General features: G+C 48.1%; 2 protein-coding genes across 5 annotated transcripts in view; one reads left to right on the forward strand and one right to left on the reverse strand.

Annotated features, from left to right (window-relative positions):
- ADAM19 (ADAM metallopeptidase domain 19) overlaps positions 1 to 4,814 on the forward strand; it is a 36,151-nt gene extending 31,337 nt beyond the window's left edge. For all 3 annotated transcript variants that reach the window (XM_049829500.1, XM_049829501.1, XM_049829502.1), the window contains 2 exons: positions 937 to 1,083; positions 1,871 to 4,814. In XM_049829500.1, the coding sequence (XP_049685457.1) occupies positions 937 to 1,083; positions 1,871 to 1,945 (222 nt within the window). In that variant the 3' untranslated portion in view covers positions 1,946 to 4,814. The remainder of the gene's footprint in view (positions 1 to 936; positions 1,084 to 1,870) is intronic.
- A 39-nt stretch (positions 4,815 to 4,853) lies between these two features.
- Positions 4,854 to 14,443, reverse strand: NIPAL4 (NIPA like domain containing 4). Of its 2 annotated transcripts, XM_049829796.1 has the most exons (7): positions 14,360 to 14,443; positions 12,421 to 12,669; positions 9,648 to 9,704; positions 8,493 to 8,583; positions 7,247 to 7,407; positions 6,565 to 7,148; positions 4,854 to 6,141 (listed from the first exon to the last, which is right to left on the reverse strand). In XM_049829796.1, the coding sequence occupies exons 1-7, from the start codon at positions 14,394 to 14,396 to the stop codon at positions 6,130 to 6,132; spliced, it is 1,191 nt and encodes a 396-aa protein (XP_049685753.1). In that variant the 5' UTR covers positions 14,397 to 14,443; the 3' UTR covers positions 4,854 to 6,129. The 2 variants fall into 2 exon arrangements, with proteins under 2 accessions (XP_049685753.1, XP_049685752.1); XM_049829795.1 differs by lacking the exon at positions 4,854 to 6,141 and having other exon boundaries at positions 6,544 to 7,148.
- Between the last annotated feature and the right edge of the window lie 2,960 nt (positions 14,444 to 17,403).

Consider the following 17,403-nt stretch of genomic DNA (forward strand, 5'->3'; position numbering starts at 1 on the left):
TTGTGTGGGTAACTTCTCCCCAGGGGCATGCTTTACACTGAAAGTCATTAGACAAATGGAAAATATAATGCTCTGAGCATCCTATTAGGGACAGCTGTGCGCACAAACAAAGTAATAACTGGCTGTAGGTGGGTACAGGGCTGCGTGTGTTTGTACGGGCACATGTACATAGGGTTTACAGGCATTGTATGGCCAATCATATAGTGAGGGTATGTGTGTGAAAACCAACCTTAAGTGCATCAATAACATGGCTAATTAAAAGGCTCTGGAACATAGCTTCCCTATTGCTTGCAAAATTCAAGGCTTAAAACTTCTGGATCATCTAGGAGCCAGAACATGACGTGCTTTTAGCTGCAGCTCCATTTAGGAGGCAGAGCAAGGTAACCCCGTTACCCCGTTTGGTTGTCCTCAGCTCGAAGCCAGCTGCCCAGCAGTTTAAGGCCATCCGGTCTTCACGAAACTGGGTAGGTGAAAAACTTGTACGTGTTGAAAACCACTAAGCACCTGCATAATACAATAAGCCATAGCGGCAGCCACCTGCGCTCCCTCTTTGCTTCAGAGAGGGAGAGGTCTTTGCCAGCATGGTTTTACCCGTGTCCCTTCAGTCCTTTGTCCCAGGCAGAGACACTACAGGCTGAGTTGTGATGGGGACTTCTGCCCAGTCTGTAAGGTTTCTCCTGGTTTTCATCATGCAGCCATTAGATGGTAATATCCCTGGGGTTAACTCCAAACCAGAGACCTCAAGGTGGGCAGCTGCATACCCAGTCTGCTGTCTCAGACCTACAAAAAAAGAAAAAAAACAACCCAAAAGGTCTGGAGGACTTGTGGCCATACCCAGAAATTCAGGCCATGTAAAGTGAATGCAAATACTATCTCTGTTTTCAGGCTGGGCATCTGTCCAGGCTGAGAATTCAAAATTGTTTCTTTCTTGCATAGGATATTTCTAGGCCCCAGCCACCCCAAAGAGCTTTGCCAGCTAATCCCGTCCCAGCCAGACCCAGAGCCTGGCCGGGGAACAGCCCTGCCATCTCGCTGCCTCCTGCACACCCCAGGACCCCAGGACGACTCCAGCCTGCTGCAGAGGTAGGCACCGAGTGCGGTGATGGGGAGCACAGCAGCATCCCCTCACCGCTTGGCAATAAAAGTACGCTGAAGGGAGTAACCTTGCTATCATACTGCAAAACACCCTCATGCACAGCCCCGGCGGGTGGAAATGGAGAGGCTGTTGGGTTGGTTGCCTTTATTTCAGGGGTCTCTGTTTTTACCTGTTCCTTACTAAGCATTTACTGGGTTAAGCGAAACAGTTAATTCAGTCCTCCACATCCCTGAGTACTTCCTCAGATAAGACGTCGGTGTGAGTGGGGCTGAGCAATGGTGGGGGCAAGCTGTGCGTGACCCAGAATGGTTAGTGAAGAGCAGCAAAACACCAAGGTCCACACAAGACTTGAGGACCCCAGTCAGGAACAGAAATTCTCTCCAGCCTCTCTAGCCACAGCTGAGGAGGTGCTTTCTCTGAAGGGAGTGTTTCCCCAAATTGTCCTTAATAAGGGACTTCTAATCACTGAGTTCAGCTCCCTGCAAACTGGACCCCTTAACACAAAACACCTCCACTCCATGCACCACGGGTGCCGCCTCTAGCCTGCAATCTACTTGAGGCCGGCCGTGAAAAATGGAGAAAACTGCATGAACTTTATTGTGCGTCTGGTGGTAGGGTTTCCTATGTGATGCATTAGGGCGTGAATGCGTATGAACAGAGACAGGCTTCCCCTGGCCAGCTTGTAACATCAGCCGCAGGAGAGGGAGATGGCAGCGTTTGCTCTTTCATCAGTGCTCACTCCTCTCCCTTTTCCCCATTTTCCACCTCGCCCAGAATACTGGTGCCGGGACGGCTGGAGCAGTGAACGTCTTGAAAGCGGGACAGGCGGGCTCTCGTGGGCGCTCATGAAGCAGTCCGTTCCTGACCTGCGCTGACCTTCACAGGGGACTGGATGCCCTTCATCACCCAAAAAACCATTCGCGGCCACAGACACCGTCTCGGTTCCTCTCCTCTAGCCTCACCTGTTTCCTATGTGACTCAACAAGCTGCAGTCGGGCTTGGCAGGAGTGCCCCCGGGAACTGCGCTGGGACATGCCAAGCTGAACTCAACCCTCTCTACTGATAGCCTTTTCCATATCGGGATGACTTGTTTATACGGTATTTACATGTTATTGTGCAATATCCAATGCAGGGATGGGGTGATTGGGGCTTCACATATTTTTAATCAGTTATTTAGGTGTTACCAGGGTGAACAAGCTGTGCGTGCAGGTGCTGGCCCTGATGGGCTTTCATGTAAGACCTAGCCCTGTTGGTTTCCTCGGCTCATCCACACAGCTGCAGGAGCAAACGCTGGTGCTATACAGAACCCGCTGCCCCTTGGGAGAGCGGAAGGCAGCCATTGATAACTTTCTTCAGCTTATTCTCAGTTTACATTGGGTGGCAAGTGGGGCCACAACAGGGAGCAAACCATGGAAATATTCCTGGTTAAAATAATTTGTGGGTCACTGTGGATTTTGATTCGTTTTAATAGGGCAGATTAATTATTTTCCCCACATAGCCATCTTCAGCAAGTGTTGCAACCTGGCTGTCCTCCAGCACTCGCTTGTCTTGCCCCAGTGCTGTAAGACCCGACAGCATCCCCAGCGTGGCCCGTGCGCTCTCATCCATGTCGTTGGGACACAGTCAAGGTACGACAGGGAAAAACCCTCTGACCAAGACAGAGAGCAAATGGCCAGAAGGAAGCTCAGCAAAAGCCAGTGCTGAAACCTCCTCTCCAGCATACGGTACCATGGATCATCAGTAGACACTTTTGCACGTGTCTCCTCAGGCTTCCGTCTGTGGTGAGCAGTAATTCAGCGTGGGCTGTCTGCTCCCCATACTAGTAAGAAACCTACCTTAAAATTGCCCAGGTGGTAAAATAGCAGAAATCTTAATGCGACACGTGGTGCTTTTGTAGGGCAGCTCATTTACTCCAGGTTTTTTCTCCAGGACGTGGATGGAGAGAGCTGTCTGTGTGCACTTTAAGCAGCTGATGGTTCTGACCCTGAGGACCTTCCCTTATGAATTTGGGGTTTTTTTCTCCTAATCATTTGGGCTTTTGTATGTTTTTTCTCAGGATTTTAAATTAAGACCTTTTGTTATGCCAAATTTTTTTCTTTTTTTTCCCTTGAAATGATTTCCTAGGAGAGCACAGGGAATTCTGGAGCTATGGTTACAACAGTTCTGTCATGTCTGATTTATTATGGACAAATCCTCAGTGTGATTGCTGCTGCACATGTGAGAAGCTATTATTGGCATAAAGAAAGAGTGTCTTGTCTGATAGTTCTCTTTCCCTAAGCTCTACTGATTGAAAAAAAGAACAACAAAAAACCAACAGATAAAGCCTAAGCACTCATTAAATTTGTAGTTATATGTAGCAGTATATCTGTAGGATGACTTAAACCACACTAGTTTTCACAACTTTACTACCTCTTTCTCCACAAGGAAACAGTACACAGGGTGTGTCTTGAATTTCTGGTTGATTATTCCTTATCTTGATCATTTTGGACCTTTTCTTACCTTCTATATGCCTGGAAAACAAACCAACCTGAAATACTTCTCTCTGAAATAAGGGATGGCAAGTGAAAGACATAGCTTTCTAATCTTTATATGTCTTTTTCTATAGTTGGGGTATATTATATTACATATAAACAACCTATATTCAAACATCCCATATTCAAACAACCCCCAGACTTGTTGTTTCTTGGGGTGCAGCTAATGGGGCTATGTAATGGCATGTTTTACTGCTCACAGCTGGAACAGTAAGCTGGGCACATACTGTACATACATTGCAGTAGTACAGATTCAACCGCAAAAAGTTGATCTTATATCTGAGCCCTTGCTAAAGACAGCAGCATACTTCTGCTACAGGCCCTGATCTTTATTAAATGGCCAACAAAAATCATGAAGAATATTTTCACTGCATTTCATGGAACATGACATCAAGCTTTTAGAAAATTCTACCCGACACACAAATCTCAGAGAACTGGACATGCCCAAAGCCTAATGGAAAACTATTGCTGGAATATCATAAAATCTCAAAAATGTAGTTTTAAGTAAGTCCTTTTAATTTCTGATATGTGTCCAAGTTGAGTGAATAAGAATAGGGGAACTGCAGGAGTAAAAGATGGTAAAATGTGATTTTTTTTTAAAAAAAAGATATTTGGGAGAACATATACCAAAATACATCTCACTTTCTCCTGTGTCCACATATTAATGGTTTACAATAATGCTCTCTGTGTATCTATGCAAATACTTGAAGAATGCAATTCATTGTGCCTTTTGCCTAGTTTTAATAAATTTGTTAGTTGTCATTAACAAATATTCTGTCACCGTGTACTATTTTGGTTCAAATCTTGATTTTACACGTGGCATTTGTCCAGAGATGGCAGGATAGCTGGGGGAATGGCTTTTATGAAATGCAGTTCTACGCAGTGAGAAGGATGAGTCTCGTTTACAATCTATTTCTGAAATAAAACCGCATAAAACATTACACCAATTAGGATGCCAAAACCAAAGCCAGTGAATTACTTGGATTATTTTCTGCTACCAAAGGAGGGCGCTGCTGTTTTACTCTCTGCCCCAGATGCTCTTTCTGCTGTAAACTGTCCTTCAGACCGTTTATCCTTTACGGCTACGCCAGTAAGATCAGAGATAACATTAAAAACTTTCAGATACAGCTGCAAGGGTTGTTTGGGTTGGTGTTTTTTTGGGTTGGTGGGGGTTTTTTGGTTGGTTTTTTTTTGTTTGTTTGGGGTAGGTTTTTTTGGTGTTTTTTTGTTTTGTTTTTTTTTTTTTTTTTTAGAAAAAGCCTTTATTTCCCTTTCCACATTCAAAAAAAAAAAAAGTACTGAAATGTTATTAGAATAAGAGATTGCATATTCCTCTCCCCCCCAACCCCAAGTTGCATTTGCTCAGCGATGCTCAGACCCAGGTATAATCAGGTCAGCACCTCAGCATCAGTGTGTGCCGTGGTCCAGGGCAACCCAGCCAGAGCTTCCTCTGGACTGAGCCAGCTTGGCAAAACCCGCTTAGGCTTCGCTGCTCCCAGTTTGGGATTTGCTGTGAGAAAAATGAGCTCCAGACTCCTTGTGCTATAAGACCTAGCAGCAAGATGGGAGAAATGTTTAACTGCGGTAATACCTTCTCTTTTCACCTCCCAGCTCAAAATGTTATTTCTCCCATCCCTTCATCCTCCTCACCATTGATATACAACCAAGGGGGTTGTGAAGGTGAGCTGTGAGCACGAGTCACGGTAACATCCATACTAGATTGAGAAAGATGGAGAGGGGTGAACAGGACCGCTCTGGGATAAACTGCATCCTTACAGCTCTGCAGAGGATCACCCGCTTATGCCTGTTTGGCTTTTAACGTGCAGCTCAGACCTCCCTCTAAACAAACAAACAAAAGAAAGAAAAGCTTCTGGGCTTAAATAATAGCAGGACAGGTCATGGGGCTCAGAGTTGGGGGCCTCTCCAAGGTCAAGACATTTCCTAAGAAAAAAAATACCTAAAATTTACAGCCACTTGGACTTTCAGGCTGAAAAGACTTTCACAGACCACAAAAAAATCTTGAAGATGGTGCCAGTGTTTCTCGTGACATGGGGTTTACCCTGCCAGAGCTCCCCAGCCTGAGCAGGGGCTGCCCTTTGCTCGGGTGAGGTCTGGATCAGGCCCAACAGCTTCACCAACAACATCAACATAGCCCGGGCACCATAGCTGCTAAGGAAGAAAACCCAAACCACCCAACCCACCCATAAAACTAGTTAACACTGTACCGCAGGAAAGCTCCTGTACCTCACAAGAAACAAAAGCTGAAAAAGATTTCTCTGCTGTGGTCCTGTAAAAATGCTTCATGGCTTGGGTCCTGCTACTGAGCCTAAGTGAGCATCTATTCCAAAATTCACCATGTTTTGCCCATATTCACCAATATCCTTGTCCCATATCTGCAGAGCAAGTAATTAAACATGGATGAGCGGAGTCTGAATAGCAGGCGTGCACCATTCAGTCCTTGTCTCTCACCTCCGTTTGAGATAGTGGCGTGTACTTTAGAGTTCATGCAAGTGTCTAGAAAGGAAAAAAAAAAAAAGACAAAAAACACTAATCAATTACTCAAGCAGGGCCTGGAAATAAACACATCAATGGCCACCCCGGGGAAGAAGTGCAAGAGTAAACATTAGCCCTGCCAAGAATAAGAAGGGGCCTCAGAGAGGAGCTTTGTCCCAGGAATATCGTATTTCAAGAGGATTTTCATTTTCAGTGGCTGCAGGTATTAAAGCCCAGTGAGGATTAAACATACCCCTTGCTGCCACACCATGATAAAGATCCAATCCAAAAGACTTGGCTTGACTCCACCAAGCTTTGGGTAAGACACTGTTGGTTTTATTTTCTGCTTTTCCTTTTTTAAATTGCTCACTAGCATCTGCAATATTGACATCAACCCATTCACCCAACCTCGCATGCAACACGCTAGGTATAGATCATGAATACTTTGGGTTTATCCTCTGGGGCGATGCTGGAGTTGTCCACCTCTATCAGGATGTTCTTGTCATCTCGGGTGACCGGCGCTTGCTCTCCGCTCTGGAGTACTTGTCGTAGGCTCCCTAAGCTGACGTCCATGTCTTTGAAGGCATGGAGTAAAAATACCCCCAAAATGATGGTGAGGAAGCCACAAACTGTTCCAATGATGTCAACTACAGTCATGGTGACCCACTCCTTAAAGAGGATGATGGAAGTTGTGATGACGATGGTGGTGAACAGCACATAGTAGATGGGAAACACCAAAGAGGTGTTGAAAATGTCTAGAGACTTATTGAGGTAGTTAATTTGTGTCATGATGGATGCCACCAGAGTGATGACTAGGATCCACGTCAATGGGTGCTGCAGCACAGGCCGGCCAGCAAAGAAGCCCTTGATGGCAATACCCAGGCCCTTGACCGAGGACACGGAGAAGGCACCAATAACGGAGCAGATGGTGAGGTAGACGAGGATGTTGCTCTGGCCATAGCGGGGTCCGAGGTAGAAGACCAGGAGGAAGCAGACAGCCAAGAGGATCGCAGCATAAGCAAGGAAACCTGGAAGAGGGAAGGAAGTAACTCAAAACTGAGCAGCGGGCATGGGGAGCAGTATGTGCTGCCCAGCACCAAGAGAGAAAACACGACCTCCTGCGTACCTGGCTCTTTCAGCTTAGAAGACATTTCATCCAGAGTGGTGACCTCCTCATCCTCTGGGGCGTGTATCACCATCACGGTGCTGCCCACGAGGCTGAGCATGCAGCCCAGCTTTCCCAGCAGGTTGAGCCGTTCTCCAAGCAAGTACGAAGACAGGATGGCACTGCACAGCACAGAAAAGTGTCAGCTGGTGCTTTAAAGTCCTTTACAGAGGGAATAGCAACTAAAATAAGGTAAAGAATGCCTTCACGTGATACAAGGACACAAATTTGGAACAAATGTGTTGGATTCCAATGTGTTAATACACAATCACATTGCATCTACTGACAGCCGAACCTGCAGAGATGCAGGTGTGATCTATAGATCACAGTTCATGTACCAACAAGGTCAAAAAATGCTGAATGTGTTAGCACATCCTCAGAAATATTGTCAGGGTCTACAGATTCACTCATGAGCTGTTAGGTATTACTAAGCCTTTAGTGCCCAAGGAAATTACTTCAAGGACCAGTGTAACAGCGGAAAAAAAACCCCAACCTAACAACGAAAGAGTTACATTAATTTTAACTAAATCATCAGAACTATTAAGCCCCAGAGAAACTCAAGGTACTGGGGCTATAGATACATCTGCAAAAATATCTAGTTATTGTCCATAAAAATTTGGGACCAGACTGGTCCCATTTCACAATAACAGTCCTTCTACAGAACCTTCAGTACCTGGAGTCATGTATTTTGATATGAATCTCCTTTTTAAAAATAAAGAAATAAAATAGGGTTTCAGCCCTTTTGGCAACAGACAGAAGTATAAAAACACAACATCAGAGCACCCTAAAAGCCTAGAAAATAAAAGGCAAACAAAAGACAGTTTAAAAACAAGCCTGATAATTTTGACCCTTTTAGATTTTTAATACTGTTCACTACAAGAACAAAACAAAACAAAAAAAACCAACCTTGAATTGGCTAAAGAGCTAGAACAAGGGAAGAAGTGACACCGATATTTGCAATAATTTAACCTGAAGTGTATGTGGCTGCTATCTACATGCAGCATTTCCAGAAGGGCATCGCTACTTAATTCAGCGGTTTCCAAATGATCCTCCAAAAGGACAACAACTGTTAGAGCGATTTTTAGAAAACACTGAGACATTTTTTTCCTTTAGGCAGAATAAATCATATTAGCATCACTTCAAGTCTTTCCATCTCACAAGACAAACAGGCAAACAAAAAAAGACAGACTATAGACATATAAATCACCTTATGAGCACACTCAGAGCCCCCAGAGGCGTGACAATAGTTGCAGGAGCAAAGGCATAGGCGGCAAAGTTGGCAGCTTCCCCTCCACCCACTGAACAAACACAAGAAAAATAAATACCAGTAAGTTACAATATACCTTTTGTGTTTTCTCTTGTGGGCTTGCAAACTAGTAAGATGTCAGTTAGAGAGTGGATTTTATTACGGGGGTTTCATGCTGCTGCTAAACAGGACCAGATAGCGAGTGAAAACCTCTCTATTACAAATTAATGCAAGCAGAACAGCATCCCTGGAACCCTGCACCCACACAGAGAAGGGCTGGAGGGTACCAGGGCTTGGCCACATCACAGCTGACCCATATTAACTCATTAAATCCCCAAAACCCAGCCAGGCAGCTGCAGTGTGTCTGGGTGATTAATGAGGGGGTGGGCTGTTATGGGAGCTGCTGGGAGGCTGCTCCTTACCTACAAAGTGTGTCCTTGGGGTTGATAGCGTTACTCTCTGGCTGAGCTGTCCTTGTCCCCGAGCAGCGAGTATTGTGTGTTTGCTTATGGGTTGTGCTCTGGTGGTTGTGCAGCAGGAGCTGCAAGGGCAGAGTTGGGTGGGGACACCTTGAACTGTTGCTGCAGCACTAAGAGCTAGAAAAGACCGCTCTGAAAAACCCTCTGCTGCGTTTTGGACAGCTGTAGTCCAATTTGAGAAGAAACTGTAATGTTGCAGTACGAAAAGAAGGATTTAAGGCTTGTTCTAAGGCAAAGCAAGCTTTGCTTGAGAAAGGAGCTGCTACCAGCACCTCCTTGCTATCCCCCTTGTGCTGCAGCAGTAACCTTGCCTGGAGTCCCCAGGCACACATGGGAGGCTGTTTGCCCTGTGCCTGGTATGCAGAGAGACCAGCCAGCTACCTTATTAAAACCTGGCTTTTCATGCTTTTGATCGGGTAAAACTGAGCTAGCAAGTTCTACCAGCCCTGCAGGAGGATGGTGAGGGCGATCCTGCGTGGCTCACTGTCTCCACTCTCCTTGAGGTACCTCTGATGATGATGGGGGAACTTGCCAGAAAAAAGGCTTCAAGCCACCAGATGCTGGGCTCGTTCTACACCTGATTCATGGGGACAGACCCTGGAAAAGCTGCAAACCCAGGGAAACAGCTTCTACTTACTGGTTAACAAGCCAGCCCACCAGAGCCAGTCCTTTAGGTAGCCGTGGCCTCCGTCTCCTGGGGAAGCAAAGCACACAGGTATGCAGGAGTTAACAACCATGTTCTTTGGAGTAAGGGATGAGAAATGTCCCTTTGGAGAGGGATAAATTGCAAGGGGAAGAGCGGGGTAAAGAAAACTGCCTGGAAGGACAGAATATGCAGGTATGCCATCGCATGTGGAAATTATGTTGAGTCAAGGGATTAACAGAAACTGGCACTTAGGGCTGGACGATGCACATACAATAAAAGTAGTTGTTTAATCCTGGGTGGCAATGGGAATGGCACTCACTGCCCCAAAGCCACAGAGGTTTTTGGCCTGGGATGAAGCCTCCCCTGCTGCAGCATGGAGCTTGGGGCTGCCCTTCAGCCCTGGGACCTGTGGGCATCCTCGCTGGTTCATCAGGGCACATCAGCCCCTAAACCCAGCGATAAACACCGCAGCTGAGGCCGCATGGACTCGTCATGTTTCATCTTGCGTGTTCCACTTGCCTGTTCGCTATGGGATGCTCCTGGAGCAGAGGGATGAAGGATGGCAGGGCCTGCCCTGTGCTGGGTGCCCCCCACCCAAAAGCTGCTCCCTGGGACACTGCCACCCTGCGTCCTTCCTGCGGAGAGCCTGCGCTTCGCTTCACGTTGCACCGGCTCGCTCTGGAGTCTCTCGTATGGGCCCTAAGGTAAGGCAATGAGTTTTTCCAAACCCAGCTCAAGTGGGGGTTAATAGCTATGAAAGATGAAGGTGGGAAAAACCGGTCGGTTGCTCCGTGCGGACGTGTGGTGCTTTAGTTTGTGTTGCTGTACGGTCATGGTGAAGGCTTTCTGCGTCCTGTGCCAGAAGCTATCTGCTCCTTTTGTACGCTGCTTTGTATCATAGGGCCTCAGCCTGAACTGCCAGAAATCCTAATGTTAACTTCATGTGGAACAGCCGTTATGTGACCGAGCGTTTCTGATGAAAAATGATTCCTGGCATTGGAACAGCTCAAAGAAAGAAAATGTGCATATAAATGAGGGAGAATGGACATACTGTGTTGGGAACTAATGCAGCTCTGGTCTTAACCCACAGGCTGTTAGATGTAAGGAGCTTGAGCCCGCTGACATTGTGAACCCTGATTTTACTGGGTCAGAGACAGCCCATGTTTTTGGCAAGTGTGACCTGACCAGAGCTGTCAGTAACAGCAGTGTTTGACCTGCCTTGGAGAAAAGTGATGTGCTCAGATAGCAGGGGTGAAACACCGGGACTGAGAGATTAAAGGGTGAGATAGGGAAAGGGGGAATGATGAGGCAGACAGGAATTTGCTAGTATTCAGCCTCTTCTGGTTCCTCAGGTTCAAATGTTACATTTTGGTATTCCTTAGAAATTGCTGTGTTGCTTTGGGTTTTGTTTGGTTGGGGTTTTTTTCTCAAGAACTCTTTTTTGTCAGCTGCAATTTTCTGTCATTAATCCCTATTTCCTGGTTAAACACCCTGAAAAATAGGGAGGGGTTTGCTCTTGTTTTATTTGCTTGGCTCTGTTGTGGGAGAAGTTCACGGAGAGAAGGAGGAGAGAGATATCATCTACAATTGAAACAATACTGGTATTTCATTGTGCAAATATAAGGCAAAAAGCAAACCCGTGTGGGTTCAGCAGTTGTATGCAGGCAGCCTAATGGCAGGGGATGGAGACAGACTCGAGACTGGACTCTGGCTCAGGTGCTGGTGGTAGCTTTGCTGCTCACCTGCTGGTTGACTCTGCACAGTTACTTCATTTCATGCCTCTGTGCCCTCAGATGGGGACACAGTAAAATGGGGACAGCGATACTGACTTCCTTTGTAAAATGGTTTAAGAAGCATTTCTAGGCCAGAACTGGGAAGCAGTAGTATTTTAATTATCATTATTTTGTTTTGTAGTTATGCAAGAAGGTCAGCTGCCAGGTAGGACTTACGCTACGGCTAGAGTGAATGTTTGCAATGCTGATGGGATGCGTCCAATTCCACAGTGCAATTCCGCTGTAGGCAGTGCTCCTCCACCATTTCCCATCCATATATATGTGCACATAAACACATGCCTCACCCTAAGAGCTTGATGCTAGAGGAAAGTTATCTACACATTGTTGAGCAACATACCTCAGAAGTATGCTTTCTGAAAACCACAAGCAGAGTTCATACAGATCGCAGGCGTGCAGTCCCGCACTAATAAATGGCTCTTGCTAATGCAGTTAAAGCACATGGGGCTGTATCCTTGTCTCGGTGATTTGGTGGCAAAGCTGTGCATCAATAAGAGCAAGAGTGGGGTCATGGAGCTGTGCTGTTCTGCTCCGGTCTGTGGTGTGGGGTCGACTTGCACCTTTGTGCAAAGGGGCACATTTCAAAGAGCTTTCAACACTCTGCTTCCTCCTGGCCTCACACTTTCCTGTGCAAGAGCTGTGATGGGCGCGTGTTGTTCTTTTGGTGGTTTCACATCTGATCACACAGTGCACGTGACTTGCTATTTGCGGTGCAAGGCAGGGGAATGCTGCTTTTAGCTGACCCCTTCCAATGCAGTGCTCTGTAAATTAGCTCCTCGGCTCCAGCAGAGCACTGCTCTGAGTCTCACACACAAACATACATGCAAAAAGGTCCGTCTTACATTGCTGATGGAAGGCTGACGTGTGTACCCGGAGGTGTTCCCTTGCCATACAAATGCTGGATTTTGGACGACGTGTGTGGTTCTGGGAACAGGTGGACCTCCTCCCTCCGGCCCCCCCTCCAGAACTCTTACCTGCCCTGGTGCCTCCCTTCTCCACCAGCCGTAGCAGCCCCTTCTTCTTGAGGATGACGCTGTTTCCGATGAGGAAGCTGGAGAAGACAGCCAAGCCCAGGCCGATGTAGAACCCATAATTGCTTTCCAGCCGAGTTACCCAGAAGTCATCCGAAGTCCCATTGTCCTGGGCAGAGTCAGCTGGGTCAGCATCGCCGATCACCTGGCACACGACCCGGTGGGAAAGGCACGAAAGGGTGACCAGTGACCCTGTGAGACCACCACGGAATTAAAACAGCAAATTACTGATATGACTATCAACAGTGCCTCTATTGCTCTTTGGACACAGTCAGATGTCCCTCTGAACAGCCACCTGTGCTGTCACCCTGCCAGCGCATACCCAGCAACTCTCAAAACCCCAGGACAGCTCTTTACTCGCACGTGGAAATGGCAGGGTGCTAAGGGACAGACTTATGGAGTGCAGTTCAAGCAGCTCGTTGACACTGAATGTGTCTGTCAGTCTACACGCTAAACTGGAAGGCTGCAAGGAACACTATAATAATGTAATTTGAATTTCCAAATATCTATGCCTGAGTGTCTCCACCAAACACCAGTGTTATGAGTTTGAACCATGCCTTGTCAACACTCAACCTTGTTGATTCAAAGGCTTTGGTGCTTTCCAGCCAATTAAGCCTCGCATCTCCCAGCTTCTCTGCAGCTTACAGCTTTGGGTTTAACGTGGAGTAATGCCAGTACTTTGTGTGTCTGTTCCAGCTCTGTGTACCCAGCAGTGCCATGGGATTACTCCTAAAACAACAACAAACTCGCTCCGACCGAACTTTCATCTGTAAGTTGCTTCTAATGGTTTTATTCTACCTATTTGCAGAGTTCACGAGTGCTCATAAAGCACGCCAAGTCCTGCCAGCGTGGAAGGACTGAAAGCAGACATGGTTTTCCGCTGTTGACACCAAAAGCACTAAGCCCCTGTGTCTCTAGCCAAGGTGTGTTGCTGTGTGTGGGTGGGAAAACTGCCGAGTTTCTTCCTACCCTCCTGCTCCTACCACACCCGGCTCATCTTCTTATTGCAATCTTTACTCCGAGTGTAGTAAAGACAGCGTGACTGCAACTGTGGGAAACAGAGCAGCCTGGTGCAGCGTCACAGAAGTCCCTCTGTAGTAAAAGATTTAATTTTCTGCCTGAAGTCACGTAGGAATTATGGAGCAAGTGTTTGTGTCTCTGCAGGCAGGGGTATGCAATGGCTAAACTGCTCACAGTACTGCCGGCAGCCCGGCACGGGTCCCACCTTTTTCCTGAAGCAAGAGCCTGGATTAGATCTTCTGCCGCTGCACCCCATGTCCCCTGCACATGCAGCTGAGGATTTGGATCCCAAATGGATCTGAACTTGTTCTAATGGAAAAATTTCCAGTGACTTTCTAGATGAGTTTCTCGAGGTTCTCCAAGTTTCTTTTCTCATGGAAAAAACATCCTTGATTGTGGAAGTATTTCCTGGGGAACAGGACTGGACAGGACACCTTGCCTCCTCGGCTGGGTGAAAGTCTCTGCAATGTGCTCCTGGGCACAAGCATAAGGCAGTGGGATGGGGTGAATACCGACTGGATTGAGTAACCTTTAAAGCTAAAAAAGCGACCCTAGCTTCTCTGTGAGGCTGACGGAGCGCAGCGCTAGCTGCTGGCAGAGCAGGCTGCGTGGGGCTTGTGGATCAAGGGAGTTTTCCCATTCCTATACAGACCTCAAAGAAAAAAAAAAAAAAAAAAGGAAAAGAACCCCCAAACGCAGAAAAAACAGCCCCAAAGCCAGCCGGGGGATAAGGCCGAGGGGTGCAGCGACCTCAGCCCCCCCCATCCCGCGACACGGTCCCCCCGGGGCGGGCAGAGCTCGGCCCCGGGGCTTCTCCCGCCCGCCCCCCCCGCACTGCCGGCCCGGCCCGGCCCGCACCCACCGTTGCTGCAGCTGCCGTTCGCCTCCAGCGGCTCCATCTCCTTCGTCCTCCGGCCGGCTCAGAGCATCCCGGGGCAGCAGCCGGTTGGTGGCGGGACTGGGGCAGGGCCGGCCCGGGCTGGCGGCGCACCTGCCCGCCCGGCTCCTCCTCCGGGACGGGGCCGACCCGTCGCTGGGCTCGGGGCGGCGGCGGGGGATGCCGGTGCGGGGTTGGGACGGGGCGAACCGCTTTCCCCTGGGCGAGCCTTGTGGCCCAGCCCCGGGGCCGCGAACCCAGCCTGCTCGGGGGCTGTGGGGGAGAGGAGGAGGAGGAGGAGGAGGAGGGGGGTACGGTGGGTTCAACAGCCTTTGCGCAGATCCTGCCTCAGCCCAGGCAGGAGTTTCTCTCCTCTGGAGCGTGTTTTTCTTACGGCAGCGGTTGGGAGAAGGCGCTGTGTACGCTGAGCGGGTTGCGTGCGCCGCAAAGCTGTGGGCTTTATACGTGCGCTGAGTACGGTGGAACAGAGATGAAAAGTAAATGAGGAATTAAGATATCTTCTCCTACTAAACGAGGCTGTAACTGCAGTTAATACAGCAAGGAAACATCTCAGAAAGCGTCCCGTTGCTTCAAGCATGGGTGTTTGTTGTTCTCCGCTTAGTAGTATGGCTGTGTGCAGCAGGTTGTAGACTGAAGGATGAGGTTGAGGGGCTGAGAAACATGTAGAGGTCTAGGGAAGATCGATATATCCCAATGGAAGTTTTGTGGTGGGTGTGGGGTTCCCTGTACTCTGCTGATGGCCAGGCCAAATTTCCCTAATGGACTTTCCTGACTCTTGAGTTGTACCGGGAAAGGTCAGGCTCCAGGCAAAGGCGCATTTGAAAATGAAATAGCAACAAAAGTTGAGCGTGTAATGACAAAGGCACTCTTGGGCTGTAAAGTGTTGTGCAAAAGGAGATCAGAGATCTAGGACGCAATTTCACCACCAGCAGCAGCTGTGATTTAAGACTTAGGTGCCTCTGCGCTGAATCCCAGCCCCGAGAAAGTCAGCCTCAGCCCGTGGGCTCTTCCATCACTTCAGTTCATTTTGCACCCTTTTATTTTGTGACTACTTGGCTGGCAGGTCTCGCTCAGCGTGACCGTGTGGTTCAGCCTGTACTATCAACTGGGGGCTGTAGCTCCCCCATCAACTCCCCGTCCCACTGCAGCCGAAGCCTCTTTTGCCGATATTAGCATGTGAACATTTCGGAGCGTGTTGCACACCAGCATGTTTTGCCTTCACCCCCACCCTCCTCTGCCGATGTCCTCCCTTCCTGTATTTGTGCGCAGTGGCCGTGTGTACGCAGAAACCTACTGCTGATACAAAAGCCCTTTCCTTGCAGCAGGAGCCGTTAGCCAGATTTCACTGTAGGTCAGCAGAGATAAGGAAAACCGATAGTAAAACCGATAGCTTTTCTTCAGCAAGCCCACATTTATAGCCAGAAATGGTATCTGTCATAAGGCAATATAAAGATGCAAGATCTGCAGGATCTGAACACGTCCGAAAATTTGCTTTTTTTCCCTGCCCCATAAAATATATTACCTGTTACTACAGAAATTGCTCTTAGACCATCAAGCTGCAGCATTGCTAGCACTGCATGGCTCCTTCAGTCAGCACCTGATCCTATCTCTGTACAACTGTTTTCTCCAGCAAATGTAATGTTCAAATGTTTTGTGAGTCATTTGATTTTAATCGGGTCTGTTCATCAGTCACAGACCTCCGGGTCACTGGCTGGGAGAGACTGTGCCAGCCAAATCCCACGTCCTCCCCTTTATCACAGGGGCACTTAATAATCAATCCAAATCGCGTGGCAATGGGTTTTGATGTAGGAAATGAAACGCGCTGGTTTGTCAGTGATCTGGGAGCAACTTCTGCTGCTGTTACATATTATGTAGGCAAAAGGCACCCTGGCGAAGACAATGATGGCGAGATTTGGCCTTTATTTAGTAAGTCTACTCACTGATGCTGGTTACGAGCTATTCATGCAAGGTGTCAATACGAGGCTGATTGCAGAAACCGAGGTGATGGTGGAGTGGGACAAGTGTTTGCTGTGTTTGCGGTGCTGACTGCCTGCGGCTGGCTGGGGGAATTCATGTCCCCTGTCCCCTCGCAGGCTGCTCCGCCTGCTCGCTCTGGTGCTCGAGGGCACTGTGGGGCTCTTCCCTTTGCTGGACCTTCTCCAACACCCCAAGGTCTTGCTCGTAGCTGGGGACTCCTCATGGTGATGTGGTTATTGGCAGTTAAACTGCATCCAAAATAATTTCCAAGCTTTTGTGGGTGAGTGTTGTTGACATCTGTGCAGAGCACGGTCGCCCACTGCGCACAAAGAGGTGTTAGGGAGAGAGCAAATTTTAATGGAAGGGATCTGGGGTTAAAATAATCCTTTTGGTCATCGTGCAACCTCATAAATTACTGCCACAGCAGAGGGGCTGGTGCAGTCAAAAGCAAAAGGTGATTTGGGCCACAGCTTTACCTTCCCCTGGCAGCTTGATTTCCTAAAGGAAAAGGCTAATGTGGCCCCATACACATGCGTTTATGTACCCCCCCTTCATCTCCAAAGATATTTGACCCCATGGGCCACTTTGGTCAGATTTGACAAGGGGTGAGATCTCCAAAGAAAAGCTGTTCTCTGTTCTGGGAAGAGAGGAGACGTGACAGGGAAGAGGTCCCAAAAGGAGGGGGCATCGCCGTGTGAGCTGACTCTATCAGACACCAGGGAAGGAGCACGCCTAGTTGTCACTACCGTGGGCGAAGCTTCAGTCAGATCTTGCAATCAACCGTGGGACAAAAGTGAGTCACGTATTTCTGTCTCTCTGGTGCAGGGGCTGCAGTATATAAAATCACTAAGTCACGGGAGTTGCATTTGATGGATTTAGCAAGGCTGCGTATGGCAACATGGGAGTTAAAACCAGGTAGGATTGGCACAGAATTGCCTACTACGCTCAGTCAAGGGCAAGTTGAGACTGACAACAATAAAGCAGGGATGCAACCAATGCCTCTTTTATTGCTTCATATCCTCATTTTAATG

This window comes from Accipiter gentilis, chromosome 26 (genome assembly GCF_929443795.1).
Source record: "Accipiter gentilis chromosome 26, bAccGen1.1, whole genome shotgun sequence".
Classification (NCBI taxonomy): Eukaryota; Metazoa; Chordata; class Aves; order Accipitriformes; family Accipitridae; genus Astur; species Astur gentilis.